General features: G+C 43.6%; 2 protein-coding genes across 2 annotated transcripts in view; one reads left to right on the top strand and one right to left on the bottom strand.

Annotated features, from left to right (window-relative positions):
• Positions 1–19022, bottom strand: part of KCNMB1 (potassium calcium-activated channel subfamily M regulatory beta subunit 1) — a 182373-nt gene that overhangs the window by 121794 nt on the left and 41557 nt on the right. The gene's annotated exons all lie outside the window — the stretch shown is intronic.
• Positions 10314–19022, top strand: part of KCNIP1 (potassium voltage-gated channel interacting protein 1) — a 298956-nt gene continuing 290247 nt past the window's right edge. Inside the window, exon 1 of the mRNA XM_064458911.1 lies at positions 10314–11002. Coding sequence (XP_064314981.1) covers positions 10942–11002 — 61 coding nt within the window. The 5' untranslated portion in view covers positions 10314–10941. The remainder of the gene's footprint in view (positions 11003–19022) is intronic.

Below are 19022 nucleotides of genomic sequence, written 5' to 3'. Positions count from 1 at the left end.
CTCTTGAAAACCACCATAGAACAAAACCTGATTTTGTCCCATAGGTCCAGTGGTAAGGAGGTTTCAGTTTAATGATCCCACTACTACGCTACTTTCTCAGTCACCCCCAGTTCCACTTAATTTACCTTTACTTGTAAATGTTACATTTACTTGTATGTTTAAACTGGAGTATGATCCTCTGGTGCAATTTAATCTTTGTATATTAACTGCTGGCAGAAATCATTGCACATGTCACAGACCTCAAGGTTTCCATAGGGACGATGTGATTCCCTGTGATTGCTTGCATAGATACTGGTAAACCATTGCCCTGCTCACATCTGACATTTTTTCCTAAGCTTGCTTTTGTCTGGGATTGCTGTAGCTATAGCGGAGGATTGGATATAATCTGGCTTTTGTTGGGTATTCAGGGCAGGTGCCACATCTTAACTTCAAAGCCTGCTTATGTCCAGTCCGCAGCAAAGAGTCTGCTCCACCTTGCACAAAAATAGTGTAGTTCAATACACATTAACACAAATCAAAATATTCCCAGGCAATATGCTAGACTGATGCTAATGTATTGAGGGGCACCTTTGTATAAAAAACAAACTCTTAATTTACTGCAAGCAGGTTGTACACTCGGAACATCAGAAGATGTGCATTTGCAGGACAGAGAATTCAGACACACACAAACCTGGCTGGTGCTCGGGATGTGATGAGTTTGGGAGGTGTTGGTGCTCACCTTATCTTAATGAAACTTGCCAAGCTAATCTCCATTTTAATGCATTGTTTTATCCAGCTTCAAACAGCAAACATTTTAGTAGAATAATTCTATCAGGGTTTTTTTTTTTTCCCAGGAGGGAAGATTATAGCATAGAACATAAATGCAGAATAATGAATCTTGATTAAGAAAGTCATGTTTATTTTGAAAGTTATGAAATGATGCAATGAATGTTGTGCGTCATTTCAGTGAAAGCATGATGCCATTAGTAATTAGAAAACTAAAAATTCTGACTTTTCTAGAGCATCTTCTATCAGGGCCTGGGCAGGCAAACATCCGTGCCTGTTGTGCATTCCTAGCACATTCAGAATGAAACAGCACAACTGTATAAACTGAATATCATTTTATTTAGCATATTTTTCGCCTGATGTGATTTCACTTGACACAAGTTGAACTTACCTAGGGGTGTCTAATGGCTGCTCTTGTTCTCTTTTATAATACCCCTATGGTGAGAAGTGAAATGTGAAACAAAAATAGCTGGTTAAGTATCCGCATTAGTTACCCAGCAGTATGTGCATCTGTTCAATGACCTGAATTATACGTGGTTAGTTCAGCACATTTCTTTGAAGTGCACTAAAGCAAAAGGAAAGGAGAGATCCAAGATATTCTAAATGTCTTCTTCACCCTCTTCTCCCCAAAGCGAACTCACTGTTCAGTTGTTTGGAGTCAGTTTATCAGTCATCCATGGAAATACCAAATAATTAAAAATTGCTTTTTCTTTCTCAGTAAGGCTTCTTTGACCATTGTCACCAGACAGAAATAAAACTGGCTGTTGACCTGGATTGACATTTGTTGTTCGTGTTCTTTATATAGTTTTGACATATTCTCTCTAATGCTTCTGGGAAGAAAACACCATTGAATTCTTGTCTGTCGCTCAGCTTGCTTAGTTTGTAAGTTCAAACAGTGCCAAGCTGACGCTGGGTCTGTGAGCAAGGGAGCATGTACGTGCCGTGCTCTAGCACTGCCTGGCCCAGCTGTTGGGAGAGATGTCCTTGTCATCATGCACACGACCAGGACAGGTTGTCCCAGGATCATTTGCTGCGTTTGGTTGCAATGTACGGCATGTTGAGCCTGTTACTTTAGCTGTATGCTTCCTCTGTAATGTTCAGAGAGACTGTGGATAGGATAGAAATGTTTATGTATTGAGATAAAAAGGTTGTTTACTGAGCTTTGGGTTTGTGTAGGTACCTGGTACTTAGTGTTGGCTGCTTGATGTTCCCTGTGGTGTTTTTAGCAGCTAAGTGCCTATTTTGTGAATATTGCCATTGCTGGTGCCAGTGCCATCGCAGGGAGGGGGACTAGATGCCTATCTGGCAGCCAGGTTATTGTATTCCATTTACACAGGCCAGCGTTGATCAGGGTTTGTGGGACATGGTGTGATGCAGCTCCAACATCTCTGCCCTGGTCCCTCTTCCTGCAAAGAGAACAGACTTCTGGGATCTTCTGTTCCCACTGGCTGCCAAAATTCCCTTTACAAATCTCATTCTGTATGTGCGAGATGCCTTAACAGATTACATTCACATGCATATACTACTTTTCAAATGACATTAACTCTTGGTGAAGCTGATGCAGTGCAGCTGCAAAGCTTCCTGCTTTTCAGCCTTCTCTGTGGCCTAATGTTTCTGGCTAATATTCCTCAGTGTTTCCTGCTTCAAACCATCTTGAAGTTTCTCTTGTATGGATTTTATAAATTTGAAAGGCAAGACTTAACTTGGCACAGTGTTCAAACAGATTTCATGGGGTAATAGATGGTTTTCATTACTGAAATGTGAGTTTTTCATCCTCAGGCATTACTGTAATGACATCCTGAGAACAAAAGGTTACAGTTCTCGATTCCTCTGCGTGCAGCCTCCTCCCAGGCTTCCTTGGCTGTGTCAGATGCTCTTCCTCTAAGCATTGTGGCTCTGCAGTGTGGTTTCAGGACTGATCCCCATCCTTCTTCCCCTCCCAGATGGATGCTGTTATGAAATTCTTCCAGTTTATCTGTTTCCCTATCTCTAAACCCCACCTTTTACTGACAGTTTCCTTTGCCGAAGCCTCATGTTTTGGGAAGCAGCACAGCCATTTCCTATTCCTGCTTCCTGGCCTCTCCTCGGCTCTGTCCCTTCACCAGCCGGATTCTTATCACTGTTGTTCACCATCTTCCTTTTTAGTTTAGCACACCGACGCTATCAGTCTATTCTGATCATCTTCTGCCTCTCTTGCCTTATGCCTAGCTGAAGTTTCTTGTCATCACCTCTACAGGGTTCAGCACAGTGTCCTGCTACCCATCTGTCAGCATTTGCTCCCTCCTGCTGGCAGCAATGTGCCAGGATGACCCCGCTCGATGCTCCCACAGCATCTCTCGATCCTTTCTTCATGCCACCCTTTGGGCAAGTACTTTGCCCAGGTTTCTTCCCTCTCCTATTCTTTCAGGGTTTTATCTGGAAACAGTCTCCCCCTGTTTACAGAAGAAACAGTCCAACCAAAGATGTAAACCTGTATCTACCTCATGCTTTGGTGAAGTTGTCACTAGAAATGTGAAGTATTCCCTTCCTGAGCTCTTGGCTATCTCTTGAGTGTGACATCCTTAGGGCAAACATTAGGTCTGCTCTGTGGAGTTCTGCCCAGTTTCATTACTGCAATAAAGAACAACCAGCAGACAATAATGTAGCTTTGTTTTCAGGTCTCGCTATGCTGCCTCATATAAGCAGAACAATACCTTGCTCTCTTTTCTTTTTCTTTAAGTACACAAACATGTATGTCCATGCATATGCTTGTGCAGCTGCAGTGGTGGTCTGTTTTGGTATTTGCAAGAAGACAGGCCAGAGCAGGGACATCTGATCTCAATTTCAGGAGACTGGTGCTTGACTGCTTGCCCTGAACAATAGGATGCAAAATGCCAGCTCCGTTCTTTGCTCTCCTTCTCAGGATGTTAAATAGGAGGAGCACCCCTTATTGCTTAGACCTCGGCGCCTGGCTTTTTGTTACCTGTTTGGTGGCATTAAGTGACAATCACATTTTGTTTGGTTCTGCATAGCTGTATTTGCTATAGACTGGAAAGCAAGTGGCTTTCCAACACTTTAATATTGTCAGTGTCTTACATGAAAATCTACATTATCCCAAAGCTTGAAGCCTCATCTATTCCATCTGATTTTTCAGCATTATTATTCACTAGCTTTCATGTAATGAAAAATATATTTCTATCAAAATAGAAGGGAGGATCTCTAGCTTTTGAGATCGAGCAAAGCTTAGCTATCACGAGAATTTGCTTTGGGCCTGTAGAGGTACAGTAATGAATCTTTTAATAGCTACTGTGTTGCTACCTTGTCCTTACTGAGAGCAAAAAGATTTCTTTGAAAATGTCCCCGTTTATTATAATGGCTCGTGAGTGAAGAAAAAGAGGATGAAATTAGGCTCTTGTGTGTTCTTGCTTTTTTTGAAGAAACATTCCCGAAAAATAGGTGCTAGGGAAAAAAATGCATACATGGTGAATTCTGACTTGGTGAAAATCTAGAGAAGGAAGACCTAATATGTCCTTACATTGATAAAAAGGCAAATGATGACCCACAAAGATCCCCAAACACTTTTTACAGATATAGACCAGCAAAAACTGCCTCATTTTTGGTCCCTCTGTGATCAAGCTGGTTTCCAGTGGCAGAGCAGAATGTCCAATGGTGTTTCAATTTATCCCTGTAGTTCTTTGTGGTGGCTGTGTGTGTTTGTTCAGTGGATAGACTTTTCTTAGCTGTCTGCCTTCCTGCTTTGAACTGGGACAATTTCAGTAAGTTAATAATATATATTTGTAGTAAAGAAACACCCCTTAAATGTATTGGCTAGTGTAACCGAAACCTTAGCAGTCTAACCAAATAATTATTTTTATTTTTAATAACAACAGAGAAATAAAGAAAAGGAAGACAATGACTACTACTGCAAGACAAATGGTGTGCTTGTCTTTCTTCTGCCTCTCGGAGTCCTGTGGGTTCAAGTCCTGAGGGGGCTGCACTGTGGAGTCTTGTCAGCACCCCAAGCACTATGCATGTGGTCATGATGGTGATGAATTCTTCCACTTCAGGATCCAGCTGGGGCTATTTTTATTCATTTCCTATCATGCTTTTGCACCTTGGTCTTCATTAGTTGGTCTGCGACTCTGTGGAGTGCTGCTGCTGGGAGCCTCAGAACCAGGATGACCTGAAGGATGAGTCCTTCAGTGGTGCTGGGGGAATGTCCGGAGTGCTCTGGCATGGTGGGGTAGGTATGCTCTTTGTAACTCCTCAGCCCCAGGCATGCAGTGATTCCAGCAATTGGGCAGGTCGTGCCTCAGAAGGGGTCCTGCCAGGTCTCCTGTGGAGCTTTGGACTTAGGGTCATGCAAAGCGCTTGGCAGAGGATATTTTGGCACAGACGTCTGAGGACAGCAACTGGTTAAAAATTTGCTAAGCAACAGAAACTGTCATTTCTTTCTCTTAGAAAAGGAACATTTTCCCACTTGCTTTTGATTCCCTCCCCTAACCCCCCCACCGATAGCCAAGCCTCAGTGTCTCATAAACTGCTTTAAAAATCGGAGAGAGCTGGAAAAGAGGGCAAGAGCCTGTGGGCAGCCTTCGTGGTGCACGGGCAGCTTCTGCAAGGGGGGTGCCCTATCAGTGCCTGTGCAATTGGTGCAAAATTCATGCCTCCCGCTCACCCTCAGCTGCCAACCCTCATGGGGGAATCCATGCCCAGAGTATTGTAGAGCAACAATATTTGTGCTGCTGGGGGGACCCAGCTTGTCGCCATGGCTGGAGGCAATTTTGTGCCAGAGCACTGAGCGGTAATTGGGCCAGTGTCCATGGGTCTCAATTACACACATCTGACCAGGCCACAGCTGAATGGACACAGCTGAAAGCAGGATCCCTGGCATTTCTGTGTTGGTGCTCACGTGCTCCCGGTCTGCTACTTGTATGCTCTTAGTGGCTTGTCAGAAGGACTCTGTTTACATATCGGCCTCAAGAAAAACAGTAGCTGCTCAGGCAAACAAAGTCACCTCTGTCTTAAAGTGAATAGCTCCTCATGGGTTAAGTATAAAATCTTCTCTGAAACAGCTGTTAGTTACTGGAATATGAAAGATGAAATTCCTTTAGTCTTTAGCACATAGAAGGAAACTCTGGCCAATGCTGCCTAGGTCTCATTCCTAAAATACTCAGAAGTGAAAAGGAATTGGTTGCTTCTAGCTTTAGGCTTTTTAAAGCAGAACCTACTTGGAACCACTCAAAGCTGTTAGATACAGGGTGAATGACAAGGGTTTGCTATAAACAGGCAGTTTTCAGGTTTTATTTGTGTTCCTGTTACGCAAATGCTCATTGCTGTTCTTTGGGAGATAGAAAAAATATATCAGAATGAATTTCAACAATGCTTTAAGTTTTAAAATCTGGGTGTGTCTGAGGCATTCCCTTGCTAGTCCACAGATGAATGTTGCCAGCTTTGCCTTGCAGGAGAGGATGGCTGATAAATCAGAGATTGCTTCCCTAGATACTGTGCTTAGGGAGGGTGTTTTCTCCTGGCAAGGTCTGTAGTTCCACATGATGAAAAAACCACCCTCCCTCTCTACTTTCCTATATACATCCACAAAAATGCCAGAAATGCCTAGTTCAGGATAGATGTAACCCAAGTGTGGTCCAGCTCCATTTTACACCAGTCGTTGTCTTTAGTGGGAAGATGACCTGATCCTGTGTCAGAGAGCAGAGCTGTACCAAATCCTGGGACTTTGCTCCCAGGAGTTCTCCATCCTGTAGCAATATCAGGAATATCCCTAACTGAAGATGCTATATTGGCACTTATTAAAAATAATGAACTGCTTATTCTGACCAAACCTCTGACTACATCCAACAAATAAGCACCTACATCACTGCCAGTGTCTGTCTACTTTGCTCTGATGTTTGTCTCACTTATTAAACACAGTGGTATAGAGTTTAGAGGCTTAAAGAAAACAGGAGAAGGGTCAGTGAATAGTATTCAGTCATTATTTTGTTAGTACATGGAATTTATTACAATACAGTATGTAGTAGTGGTAAAAGGATGGAATGGGCTTTAATCGCTGGCTGACAATAACGATGAATTAGTGATGACGCATCTGCCCTGCCGATCTAGCTTGGGAGATCAGCACCCAGCACTGAGTGTTTGGTCATGTATGTGCACAGGCTTGTGTTGGGGCAGAGGCATACCCCAACTAATGCTTTTCATGTGTTGCTGTGTCCATGCATGCCCAGTGTGTGTCTGCCCGTTGCCTGCGCGAAGTGCTCGTGGCCCTTTCCTGCAGGGGCTCTCCCCTCCTTAGTGACTCCTGGGATGGTCAAGTCAGTCACCCGTTGGGTAAACTTCCAGTCGGAATGTGGGTGGGTTTAGGCATGGCACAGGCATTATGAAGCAGCACATGCCTTCAGCTGTTCAAGCAAATTCTTAAGAGCTCTGTCTGGATCATGCCATGAGAGAGCTCCACAGCATGCAGCTGAGGTTTGTCACTGCACTAGGAAGTGAGCAGCAGCTGGGTTCTGGGACACTGGAAATCAATACTGGGGGCTACAGTCAGGTTCAGTACAATATCTCCTTTCCCAGAGGAGCTTTTGATCCTCTGATAGCAGCTCTTACCCAGGATGCTGGCTTAGGTACCCACACAGATAGAATGGTGAATTTCACCGTCACTGTCAGAGCTCAGTCTTCATCTTACCTCTGAAAGAAATACTCTAAAAAATATTGTTTCTCAGAGAGTGAGCGTCAGCACTTACTACATCTCAAGTATTATCTCTTAGGTTGATAAATTTGGATAGTCACCTTTGGGGAAAGAGAATTCCTGCCCGCTGCTGCAAATAACCAAATTCATTAGTGTTTATGATACTTCTGTTCCTCTGAGGTCTTGACTTTTGGCCGCGAGAGAAAATGGTTGCTTTTGAACTGGTGATCTGGGATTCTGTGCTCATCTGCCCAGGCACAGATGTGTTCTCTCCTCTTGTCCCCATTCCTGTATATTTGAGTCATACAAACGAAAATGTGTGTAACCATTTATCCCCATGATTTCATAGGGATCTGTCAGTACTGGTTTCCAGCCAAGACAAATCTTTTTTACTTTCAAGTTTTGAAGAAAACCGAATATTCGCATTTGCCCTCCGCTTTCATATACCATGCTGTTTCAAGTAAACAACAGTGCAGCATCAGGGGTGCATTTTTATCGTGCTAAATTAATTTTTTCTAGGGTATCTCACCATATGGGCAGCCTAATCTGCCACTCCTAGGCCAATCTCTTTCTGCGTGGTTGGGATCCAGCCAATGCCAGGAGGAATCCTGAAACTAGCTACTTTCTAGATGCTTTTTTGCTGAAATGAGGTTGTAGCAAGCTGGGTGTCAGTCTCTTCCCAAGTGACAAGTGAGGACAAGAGGAAATGGCCTCAAGTTGTGCTAGGAGAGGTGTAGGTTGGATATTAGGAAAAATTTCTTTACTGAAAGGGTTGTCAAGCATCAGAACAGGCTGCCCAGAGAGGTGGTTGAGTCACCAACCCTGGAGGTATTTAAAATACATGTAGATGTAGCGCGTAGGGTCATGGTTTGGTGGTGGACTTGACAGTGTTAATTTAGTCTAACCGTAAACCTATCTTAAAGGTCTTTTCCAACCTAAATGATTCTATGATAATCCGTGTAGTTTTTTTGCAACCATTTACTTTGGAGCTCTTTAATACATCAGTACTGTCAAACACAACACTGACCTTCCCAGTGCTTGAGTCAACTGAGGTGTGGTTTTGCGAGTGCACAACGTGACAGGAGTTGCAGTTAACTGACTCCTGCTAGTGACAACTTTGCCTAGATTGAGGAGGTTCCCATTTTTGACATCTTGGAGACATCATGCCTGGGAGCAGAGGGCAGGGGAGCACAGCATCCCAGTGGCAGCTGTTGCTTTTAGCTGTCTTGATGCTAATAGCAAGTCCAGAGGTGGCACTGAGACCTCCTACTGTGGGGAGGCAGGACCACCACAGCCCTCAGCCACTGGTGAAAGCCTGATCTAGGGATGACCACTCAGCCCGTGGAGGCTCTGTCATGGCATCTGTGTCCAGTAAGGGCATCACTGAGGTGGCACAGGAGGTGCAAACCCAGCCTGCCGAACAGGAGGCCCACCATCTCTCTTTGATCACTGTTTGCCTTAGAAATGACACATCCAGGCATGTCCTCAGCTACTGGTTTCTCATCTGAGCAACTGTGGCATGAAGCAGCCACTGTTATGTGAGTCCACATCTGCCGCAGTCTCTGGTCACCCTCCAGCCTTCGATGTGTGCACAAATACCAAGAGCGGTGGTTTTCCACATGCGTGCTGTAACCTATCTAATTTTAATGTGTAAACAGATGTAAAATATGCATAAAAGAATTACAAATATTTAAATAAAAAAGAGCTTAAGAATCGCATGCAGCTTTTCAATGGTTTGTGGAGATCACCGTAATCCAAGAGACCCCCATCTGGGTCCGGGTGGCCGGAGAAGCCTATTAGCCCACAGGCTGCAGGGCCACAGCCATGGGCCAGCCTGGGGGAGGAATCTGGGGTGGGGGGGAATAGGTATTGCACATACCAGGACAGACTCCCCCATAATGACAGTGGAAGCACTGTGTGCCCCAAGTCTTGGGCACTTTGCACCTGCCTGCAAAATGATACATTTCAGTTCAGGATTTTGGCATCTAAACACGACCTTACCTCAGACATTGCTCAGAAAAACTTTTTAACTCTTGTATTTTGAGTCCTAAAACAAGACAAAAGGTAAAAACCCCGTTTTGTGTAATGTCTTTTGTGACTAGCAACTAACTCTAAGCTCTTTGCTGGTATACACGAGGGATGCAAGTACACCTGTGCATGCAAAGATAGCATTGCTAGCAGCGTGTGAGCAGAAGGGAACATGGGGCTTTACCTCCAGGGACACTGATGCTGTGCAGCTGCTGATCTTGGGAGCTCTGGGATCTGTGGTTGATGAAATCTTTACTCTGAAGTTACAGGGAAGCTGGGGAAACCTGTTGAGACAAGGTGCTTTGGTTGCTGGTGTAGGAATGAATTTCTTCAGACAAATACACTGTTGGCACAGATGCTGCCTTAATCTCAGTCACCATGTGCAAATAGCAAATTAATTCTGGTTCTTATGGCTGCCTTGGTATCTTTAACTCTTTCTGTACCTGAGCACTTGCTATCGCACTTTCTGAGAAAACCTAACAAGATGCATAGCTGATTTTTTGACATATGAAAGAACTGAACAAAATGCCAGAAATTGCCTACCTCCTTCGAGCCACCTGGCATTTGCAGAATTTTGTTTCAACAGTTTGTTGTTTTAATGCCTTTAAAAAGGATGTGCACATACATACTTTGCAGGAAAATAAGTTATTAACAACTGTCTTGCATGTGCTTCTGGTGCATGAGAAGGAATGCGCAGGAAAGGGACTGTGGTAAAATATTCTGTTTTCCTGTGTTGCACTTATGTATTTTCCCCTGACTTTTCTGCCTGAGAAGACTGTTAGGGATTTCTGCTTCCTACCTTTCTGTCAGACTCTTGATTAGCAGGAGCATGCAGTCTGTGCAGCTGCGGCTTTGATGCCTCACTCGCTACCGTTTCCCACTCAGATTTCCATTCATTCCAAATTGGTACCCATCCCAAAGCCCAGGCCTCCCCCTGAGACCCTCGACATGTCTACAGGACTCCAGTGTAGTATTTACTGGAAGAGATGCACTGATGCTCCCTCGCTAGACCTACAGGCTGCTGGTTGGAGCCATAAGGGAATGGGAGGAAGAATTACCCTGTGTGTTTATGTGGCTGTGCTCCAGTAAATATTTTGATGCATCTGCTGCTAGCTCTGGTCTGAGGGAATCTACCTAGCATTTAAATTTTGATGGGGAGCTGTTTTGAATAATAACAGTGCAGCCGGCTGTGAGTCAGTGCATGTGTGTTGACTTAAAAAAAAAAAAAAACCCTCAAAGCTTAACGCTTGCTGAACACTGAGCTGCAGTGCTTTGCTTTTTCCCTCCTCCTTTCTTCTTTTCTTTCTTCTCTTGACTTCCTCTGTTTTGTTTTGTTCTTGGGGGCATTTCACACAGATTTTGTTCACTGGCTGTGGGGGGTGGGGGGGTTGGGGTGAGAATAATTAAAAAAAAAAATAATACCCCAGCCAAAATAAATCCTCCCCAAAAACTCACAAGTAGCTTTTGCAATGGGTGCTGTAATGGGTACGTTCTCTTCTCTACAAACGAAACAAAGAAGACCATCAAAAGGTAAGACCTCCTGTTTTGCTTTTACTGTCCCTTTATATATTTGCTAGGAGTGAAATTTATATTAGGAAGGGAGGAGAAAATGAACATGTGCCACTTGCAAGTAACCCAGCAATGTTTATGTGAGGTGTAATTTGTGAAGGAGAGTGGAATGCAAGGTGGTGGAGGAAACGTGTGGGCATAAGGAAATTGCTGTGGAGGGGCTTGGGGGGTGAAAAGCATCTGAAATATTGTAATTCTTCATACAGGCATGTACGAGGAGGAGAAACTCAGTGGCTCCATATGCAGGGCACTTGCAGAAGAGACCTGCTTATTCCCAAATCCCATGCTTTGTAAACCCTTTGAGAGGGGAATAAAACAGCAAATTCTTCCCAATACCTTGTAGCATTTTTTCTCAGAAAGTATGGTTAGAGGCAGTGTTACACATCCAGTAATCCAACACCAAGTGTGCAGTACTAATGATGTGTGTTTTATAAATATTATCAAGAGGGGAAAAAAATTAGGATGTTTTCATAAAGAAGGGGAGGAGGAGAAGCTGATGAAAAATGAGAAAGCAAGCAGCAATCCCAGGGATTTTGATCCTTAAATCCATAGAATATTGGCTGTGAGATGCTGATTCTTCAGGAGGTCTCACTTGTGTAGTGTTTGCTTGAGCTTTGCTCAGTTTCCTTCAGGGTTAATTCAAAAATTCCAGGGTGCTGCTGAGCAGAAAGTTGAAAGCACTGTCCATGGGCACATCAGTGCTGTACAGAATGAGTATTGTTTAAAAAACAAAAAGCGAGACTCTAACTTAGGCAAGTCTTTCTGCTATTTGGAAATACTCCCTGCCAGAACCTCTGCATTTAACAGTCTCCCAGTATTTCTAGGGTAGGTCTCTATTTCCACTGGATCTGTTGCTCGGTTTATACGGATACTTTTGAATTGCAAGTTGGTATGCATTTTCTAGCAATTTAAATTAAAGCATGTCTTAGGAAATATGAAACATCAAATAATCACTTTAAGGATAAATGGGGAAGGGCTGTGCAGGGGATTTGATTCTGCCTAGTTTGTGACCAAGTGTAAAATTCTGTGCTCCTGGTACAAGACAGGTAGGGCAGGGTAAAATTTTACATGGTTTACCATTCACCCTTCTGTGTTATTATAATGCAACCATAATTGTACAATCGTCTGGGATGTGTATGATATTATTTAAAATGTAAGCATAACTGTCTAATTCTAATTGTCTAAGCATTGAGTCACACCTGAAGCTGAGAGAGTTGTGTTTAGGCACTGCGAAGTACACGAGAGCTGAACGTGATGTGCTGGGCATGGTGGCTGCTGTGACACCAAGGGGTGTCTTATCCACCTGCCAGAAACCTGGGAGCTGGATCTGATTTCCACTAAATGTAGAAAATTTTTGGCTGAATGTATCTGTTCTCTGCTACTTTGTTGTCCTGTGATTGGCTCAACTCTCTAGTGGATGGAAGAAATTGCTTTCTGTTGGAGTTCACGAGCAGTAAAAATACAGCATCTGGTCACACATTTGAACACTTACAGTGGGATTCAATCTTGCTGATGCCTCCTGGCAGTGGTTGTTCAGCTATATTTATCAAAACTTGTGTTCCCAGACTTATCTCCTCTTGGCTCTGATGCATTATCCATGTGGTGTTGCTGGTTAGTAGGACACCTAGTTGGAAAGAGCAAGTTGGAAGAAAATCCTCTGATTTTCTTGGCTATTTTCAAAACCAGTACAGAATTTCACACCTTTTAGTCACTATTTACCTGGCAGGAAAGAGCATTACAGAACAACGCTGCTGGTTTCAGCTGACTTCAGCCAGTTGCAGGTGCTCCTTTAGACCAATGCCAAGAGGATCCCCCAGATCTCCAAACAGCAGTGGCGGAGGCATTTTTGCCACACGTGCCTGTGGGCTGCTTGGTGTGTTTTACGTTGACTTGTGAGCACTTTACCTTGTCAGCAAAGAAACACTAATATGTGCTGGGCTTGAATACAATCTGAAATTGTTCTTTGTCTGTGAGCTAAGTAGTCAGAGGAAGTCGATCACCACTACATGACAGATTCTTAAGTGTTGCCCATCCATTCCCTCAGCATCTCCTTCAGCCCCCAAACATCCCGGTGGCCTCTGCTGACAATGCTGTAGTGTATCCATGTCTGTCTTGTACTGGGGAGCCCAAAACTCACTGCGACACTCTGGATGTGCTCACAAAAGTGCTGAGCAGAGGGGAAGGATCACTCTTCCCAGTGCTGGCTGTGTGGTTGTTGATGCAGCCTGCTTTGGGGGTTTCCTCCTGTGCCAGAGGGCACACCTTGCTAATGATGCCCAGGTGTAACTGCTCCATTTGCTATCACTGTGTCTATCTTTTATAAATTGTTTATTATCTATTTTATTATTAGATTATCATCTACTATTATCTTATTATTTATTATATTTATGTGTTTATTTGACTATTTCAGGATTTATGTAGCAGTTAAATATTGCTGCTAAAACAAGGGCTTGAGGAAATAGTTATAAGAGATGCAGTGTGCAAAGGCACTGTTTTCTTGGTAAACATGTGGTCTTCCAAGTAATTTGAAGACAATTTGTACAGTCTTTTCTAGCTAGGCAGCTCACACAGTATCTGAAGCTATGTATCTTTGGTGTAATAAACTAAAAGCAAAAACCTGTTTGAGAACAGGTAAAATAAAGAGGTCATGTCTAAAGTAAGGAGTTTCCAGAGATCAATTAGTATCAGTAAGCACATGGTGGGTCCTGGCAGAGTGGGCTCAAGTAGCCCATGCTGAACCCTTCCAGCTTCAGTGCAGGACATGGGCCTGCTTGCGCTGGTCCCCCTCACACCCCACTCGTGGCCAGGTCCGGAGCCCTGGCAATGGGACTGGTGGCTAGTTCAGTTATTCCAGCTGCAAACAGCAATGCTGGAGGATATATTGTAGTACTGTTCAAGAGTAAAAGATTTAATTCCTTGTTTTAATGAAAATGGGGAGCCTGAATCAATAAAGGCAGGGCTAGCACAGAAATTGCCTTGAAGCTGAGAGCAGTGGTCCATCAAGTGCAAGACCTTTTCTCTGGCAGTGGACAGTGTTGTGGGTTTGTAGGGAAGGAGATAATTTGATTGGCTTGAATGTGAAAACTTCATCCAATATAATTGGGCATTTTGTCTAGGCAGGTTATGAGTCATATTGCCCTGTCCTGTGGGATAAAGATTTCTAAAGATTTCTACTTCTTAGATTTGCAGTCCTATCAGTAAAACTGCAGAAGCTTTCCCTGTTGCTGCAGTGTCCCTGGATAGCGACACTGAGATTTGTTCTGTTTGCTTTGGTAGTGGCTTGGGGCAGTTCCACAGTTTTGGGTTTTTTTGTACATTTCATTAGAAATTTTTTCCTCTGATCTCCTCAGCTGAGAGCATTTTAACTTCATTCACTGTTGGGGTTCCTCTTGTCTGACTTTTCCAGCATTCTGAGTTGGCCTAGCAAAAGATAATGCATCTTTCTTCCATGTTTGTTTTGCTTGTGCCTCAGACCAGCAAAGCTGCGCAGCATTCCTGGGGTCCTGGCGGACAAGCTGACTGTGAGCCAGCAAAGTGTCCTGCAGCAAAGGTGGCCAGCAGCCTCCTGGGCTACATTTGACTGAGCATCTCCAGCAGGTCAGGGGAGGTGATACTTCTCCTCTGCCCAGCACTGGTGAGACATACACAGTGCCATGTCCCGTGTTGGGTTCCCCAGTATAGGAGAGATGGCACTTTATTGGGCTGAGTCCACTGAGGGCACATGAGGAATATTAAGTGGCTGGAGCATCTGACATACAGGGAGAGGCTGAGAGAGCTGAGGCTGTCCAGCCTGCAGCAGAGAAGGCTCAGGGGATCTATCAGAGTGTATAAACACCTGATGGAGGGGAGTAAAGGTGATAGAGCCAGGCTCTTCTCAATGGTGCCCAGTGACAGGACAAGGGGCAATGGGCACAAACTGAAACACAAGAAATTCCGCTTAAACATAAGAAAAAAACCTTTTACTATGCGGGTGGTGAAATACTGGAACAGGTTGCCTGGAGAGGTGGCAGATGCCCTGTCCCTGAAAACACACAAGGTCAGGTCGGACGGGGCTCTGAGCAACCTGATGTAGTTGAAGATGTCCCTGCTCACTGTGGGGGGTTGGAGTAGATGACCTCAAAAGGTCCTTTCCAACCTAAACCATTCTATGATTCTATAAGAAAAAAAATTTACTGTGAGGGTGACTGGAACAGGCTGCCCAAAGGGACTGTGGAGTCTCTGTCCTCGGGGAAACTCAAAACCCAATTGGACACAGTCCTGATCAACCTGCTGTAGTTAACCCTTCCTTGAGGAGGGGATTGGATGAGACAGTCTTCCAAGGTCCCTTCCAAACTCATCCACCCTCTGACTCTGGGATTGCTGTCACTTTAAAAACCCTGAAGATATAAGAGCTTGGGGGTACTGGGAACAGGAAAAAACATTAAGAGCTCAGTATGTAACAAACACCAACAAAGCTGAGAGGGAGTGCTCCTCTCTTAGTATGTTAGCAGTTAGTGCTTAGGTAGAAGATTAAGATGGACTTGAGAATTTCAAGTTGCTTGTATAACCTCCAGCAAACATAAGCAATAAAACAATAAATGAGTTGTGGTTTGGGGTTTCCCCCCCCCCCCCAACAACACTAAAAGGCAGAGGGCCAGCACAGCAGATAATGCACGCACAAGTGCATCTCTGGTTTCCACTAGCTGCAGAAATAGAGATTTTTCATGTGTTTTTACAGTCTGCAGCCAATCATGACAAAATTTGTGGCTAGAATCAGACATTTCCATATTCGTCATGGAAACGTTCAGATTAGCAGATTGCTTAAGCAGGGGGAATTTCTTGTTTTGACTGCTTTCTGTACCTCCATGGTAGCGTGCAGTGGGGATGGTTACATTGCCATTTGTGGTCAAATTCAGTTACAGTAGAAAGGAAAATCAAGGAATAAGGGATTAGCTATGTTTGCTCTTTCTTTTCTCTGCCCCTGCCCCCCCCCCCCCCCAAAAAAAAAAAAAAAGAGAAAAGAACTTAAATATTTTTCAATACCTGAATCTTTTTGGGCTTAGAGCTATAGACCCAGCTCTTACCCTGACAGCACCAGCAGAAAGCAGCACCACTTTCAGTTGGGAATCCGAGCCTGTTGAATGTGAGTAACATTTTGATTTTGATCCAAGATCACCCAAACCTAAACTCTCAATGATGAGCCCGGCACAGCTGTTTAATTTTGTAAGAGCTCACAGCAGGAATTCACTTTGCTTAAAATGTCCAGTTGTGCCATTTTTATAGTGAAAAATTTCTAGACTTTGTTTTGAAAAAAAGTTTGCTTTGAAATGGCTTATTGTCCAAAAGCATCAGATTTTGTGTCTGACCAGCTGGTTCTTCAACTGTTTTACTTACCAGGAAACCACTCAACATCTCTCGACTCATCAGTCTTCATAAGAATATCTGACTGACCTGACTGAGCTCCAAAGATTGCCAGTCACAGCTGTGCCCTTTCAGTGCCCTGCACTAGAACAATCTCCTTCTCTGCTCAGAAGCAGAAAAAGTGGCTCAGTAGTGTTTCAAGGAATCAGTCCTGTTCAGGCCTAGACCTACAGCTGCAGAACAGAGATGACAGATTTGGGCAGGGGAGCTGGTATTTACTTTGCCCACTATGGACGGTTGCAAAATAACTTTTTGTAAGCTGTTTTATGGCATCTTTATTCTCAGTAGGCCTTTGAAATTCATTTGGGAGAAGTGACAGACTTGCCTTTATCCCTCAAAAATCTGTTCAGGTTTGGCCTGAAGAAAAGCTTTGAAAGTTGCCCTTCTCTTGCTTCTGCTCCTCAAAGAAACCCGACAGGACAGCCTGACACTGTTGTAAACAAATGTGTGTGTCCTAAAGACTTGGACCATACAGCCCTGTGTCCTGGGTACTTTGTTAATAGAGAGAAGATCTCAGTTCCCCAAACATTTTCTTTTTAGAGCAAGAGCAGCATCTTTCCTGTGGTCAGAGACCTGCAGATGCTTGAGTGAATGGAAGAAATGGCTGAATCTGTTTCTCCTGGCAGTGCACAAGAGCCAGTACATGACATTGACATCTCATTTTCTCTCCCTAGTCTTTTCTCATCGTCATCTGATAGTCTGGCAGGTCAGGTACATGGCCGGCTGCCTGCATGGAAAACTGAGGGTTTGACAGGCAGTTTGTTCTAGGGAATTGTCTTTGTAATGGATGTACAGAACAGCACTCAGCAACAAAAGTGTTTGATGTAAGCACTCAATCAGAAGCAATTTGGAAAAATTGTGATGACCGATAAGTGTTCGTCAGAATATACCACTTTGTGTGAAGCTCTGTGGATTCTCTAAGTGCAGAGGTGCATGGGAGGCTGCTCGGCATTGAATTAGCTAAACATCATGGTCACATGGTTGGGGTGCACCTGTGACGGGTTGGACAGAGGTGCAGGAGCTGTTGCACCTTGCTTTCTGGTGTCCTCAGCAGCCCTGTGCCAGAGGTCGCATGAGAGTGGGGTTTGGTTAGAGGTGGATAGGACTTACAGACTTGTGATGGCTTCTGTCCTTCCCCCCCCCCCCCCCCCCCCCATCTTTCAGCCAAAATTTCTTTAGCTCCTGTGCAGTTACAAGCTCTCAATTTCTTCCCTTGCCTTTTACTTCGTTTTGTACTTGTTTCCCTACAAATACAGCTCCTGGCAGTAGGATCTCAAATAGCTGGTTTTAAGAGTGGATAGCACTGATTAAATTAAAATAAGCTATGCATGTCCCTCATTGTTTCCCACAGGCATACAGCGCCTGCCTGAAATGCCCTAGTCAGACCCAGCTTGGAGGTTTGGAATAAAGAAAAAATAGATGACAGAAAGTACATTATATAGTGTGTTATATGTTATGTTGCATTAGCATACATGTGTGCTTATCTCCTGCCCTTGGGTACAGGTAATATGTGCCACTTAAAGTGCAGCACATCCACACACAGCCATGAAATCCCACCACAAAACAGGTGATTAAAGACTTCAGCTTTGTATGCCAGTAGGCTGTAGTGCTTTGAAGTTTCTTTTTGTTCCACAATAATCCAAAAGAATAAAACAGAAAATATTTTCAAACTTTTAACTTCCAGCCTTGGTAACCTTCCAACCTTACCATTGTGAGCCCTTCTGGTGTGAATTACTGGATGTCTGATGTTTGAAATGGGCACTAGGAAGCACTTGGATTGTTACAAATGTAAATGTTTAACACTATAGATGTGAAAAAGTTTGGAACTTAATAATTAGCAGAGGTTTGGCCCATTCCCAGTTTTATAGTGGTTAATGTCACTGAGTATGTAAATGGGAGTCAGTTAGGGCTATACACATTTTTTGAGGAAAAACTTATCTATAAAAAAGCAGACCAAGATCAACCAAAGCAAGTTACAAACTCATGCTGATTTTGGTCAAATGTGAGGGGAAAAAGAAAGATGTTTTATTTCTCCACTTATAAACCTAACATTCTTCTACAGTCACTTATTTTGATATTTATTTAAGCTTTATTAAACACCCTGAAGATTTACAAATTTTTCAAAATTGAAATGATTTTTTTAGGTGAAATATTTCATTAAGCAAAATTTATATTAATTGTGGTTATTCACCAACATTTTCAGAACACTTTATTGGCTTGTTATTTTATTGTAGTTTTAGATGTGAATAGAGAGGTGTAACTGCTAAAGTACTCCCTCCATTGTGGCAGGGGAGAGACCTGGGTATTTATGTCAAGTGCCATGTTTCTTATTCAAAATCATTACTCAGAGAACGTAGTGGCACAGTGATGCAGAAAGCTCAGGGTCTCTGAGTTATACTGCTGTTCACACTGTGGCTATTTGCAAGACAAGAAACTTTTGCACTTCTCTCTGAGAGGTGTTTCCCAGCGGGTGCAGGATGCTCTAGGCAGCCCATATCCTCCTCTGCAGGAAGGCACCAAAATGCATGGCAGGGGTCTTATCCAGCTGGGAAATGCAGGTTAGAGTTATATGGTACCAGAG

This window comes from Phalacrocorax carbo, chromosome 8, assembly GCF_963921805.1.
Source record: "Phalacrocorax carbo chromosome 8, bPhaCar2.1, whole genome shotgun sequence".
Lineage (NCBI taxonomy): Eukaryota > Metazoa > Chordata > Aves > Suliformes > Phalacrocoracidae > Phalacrocorax > Phalacrocorax carbo.
This window is presented reverse-complemented; position numbering and strand designations above follow the sequence as displayed.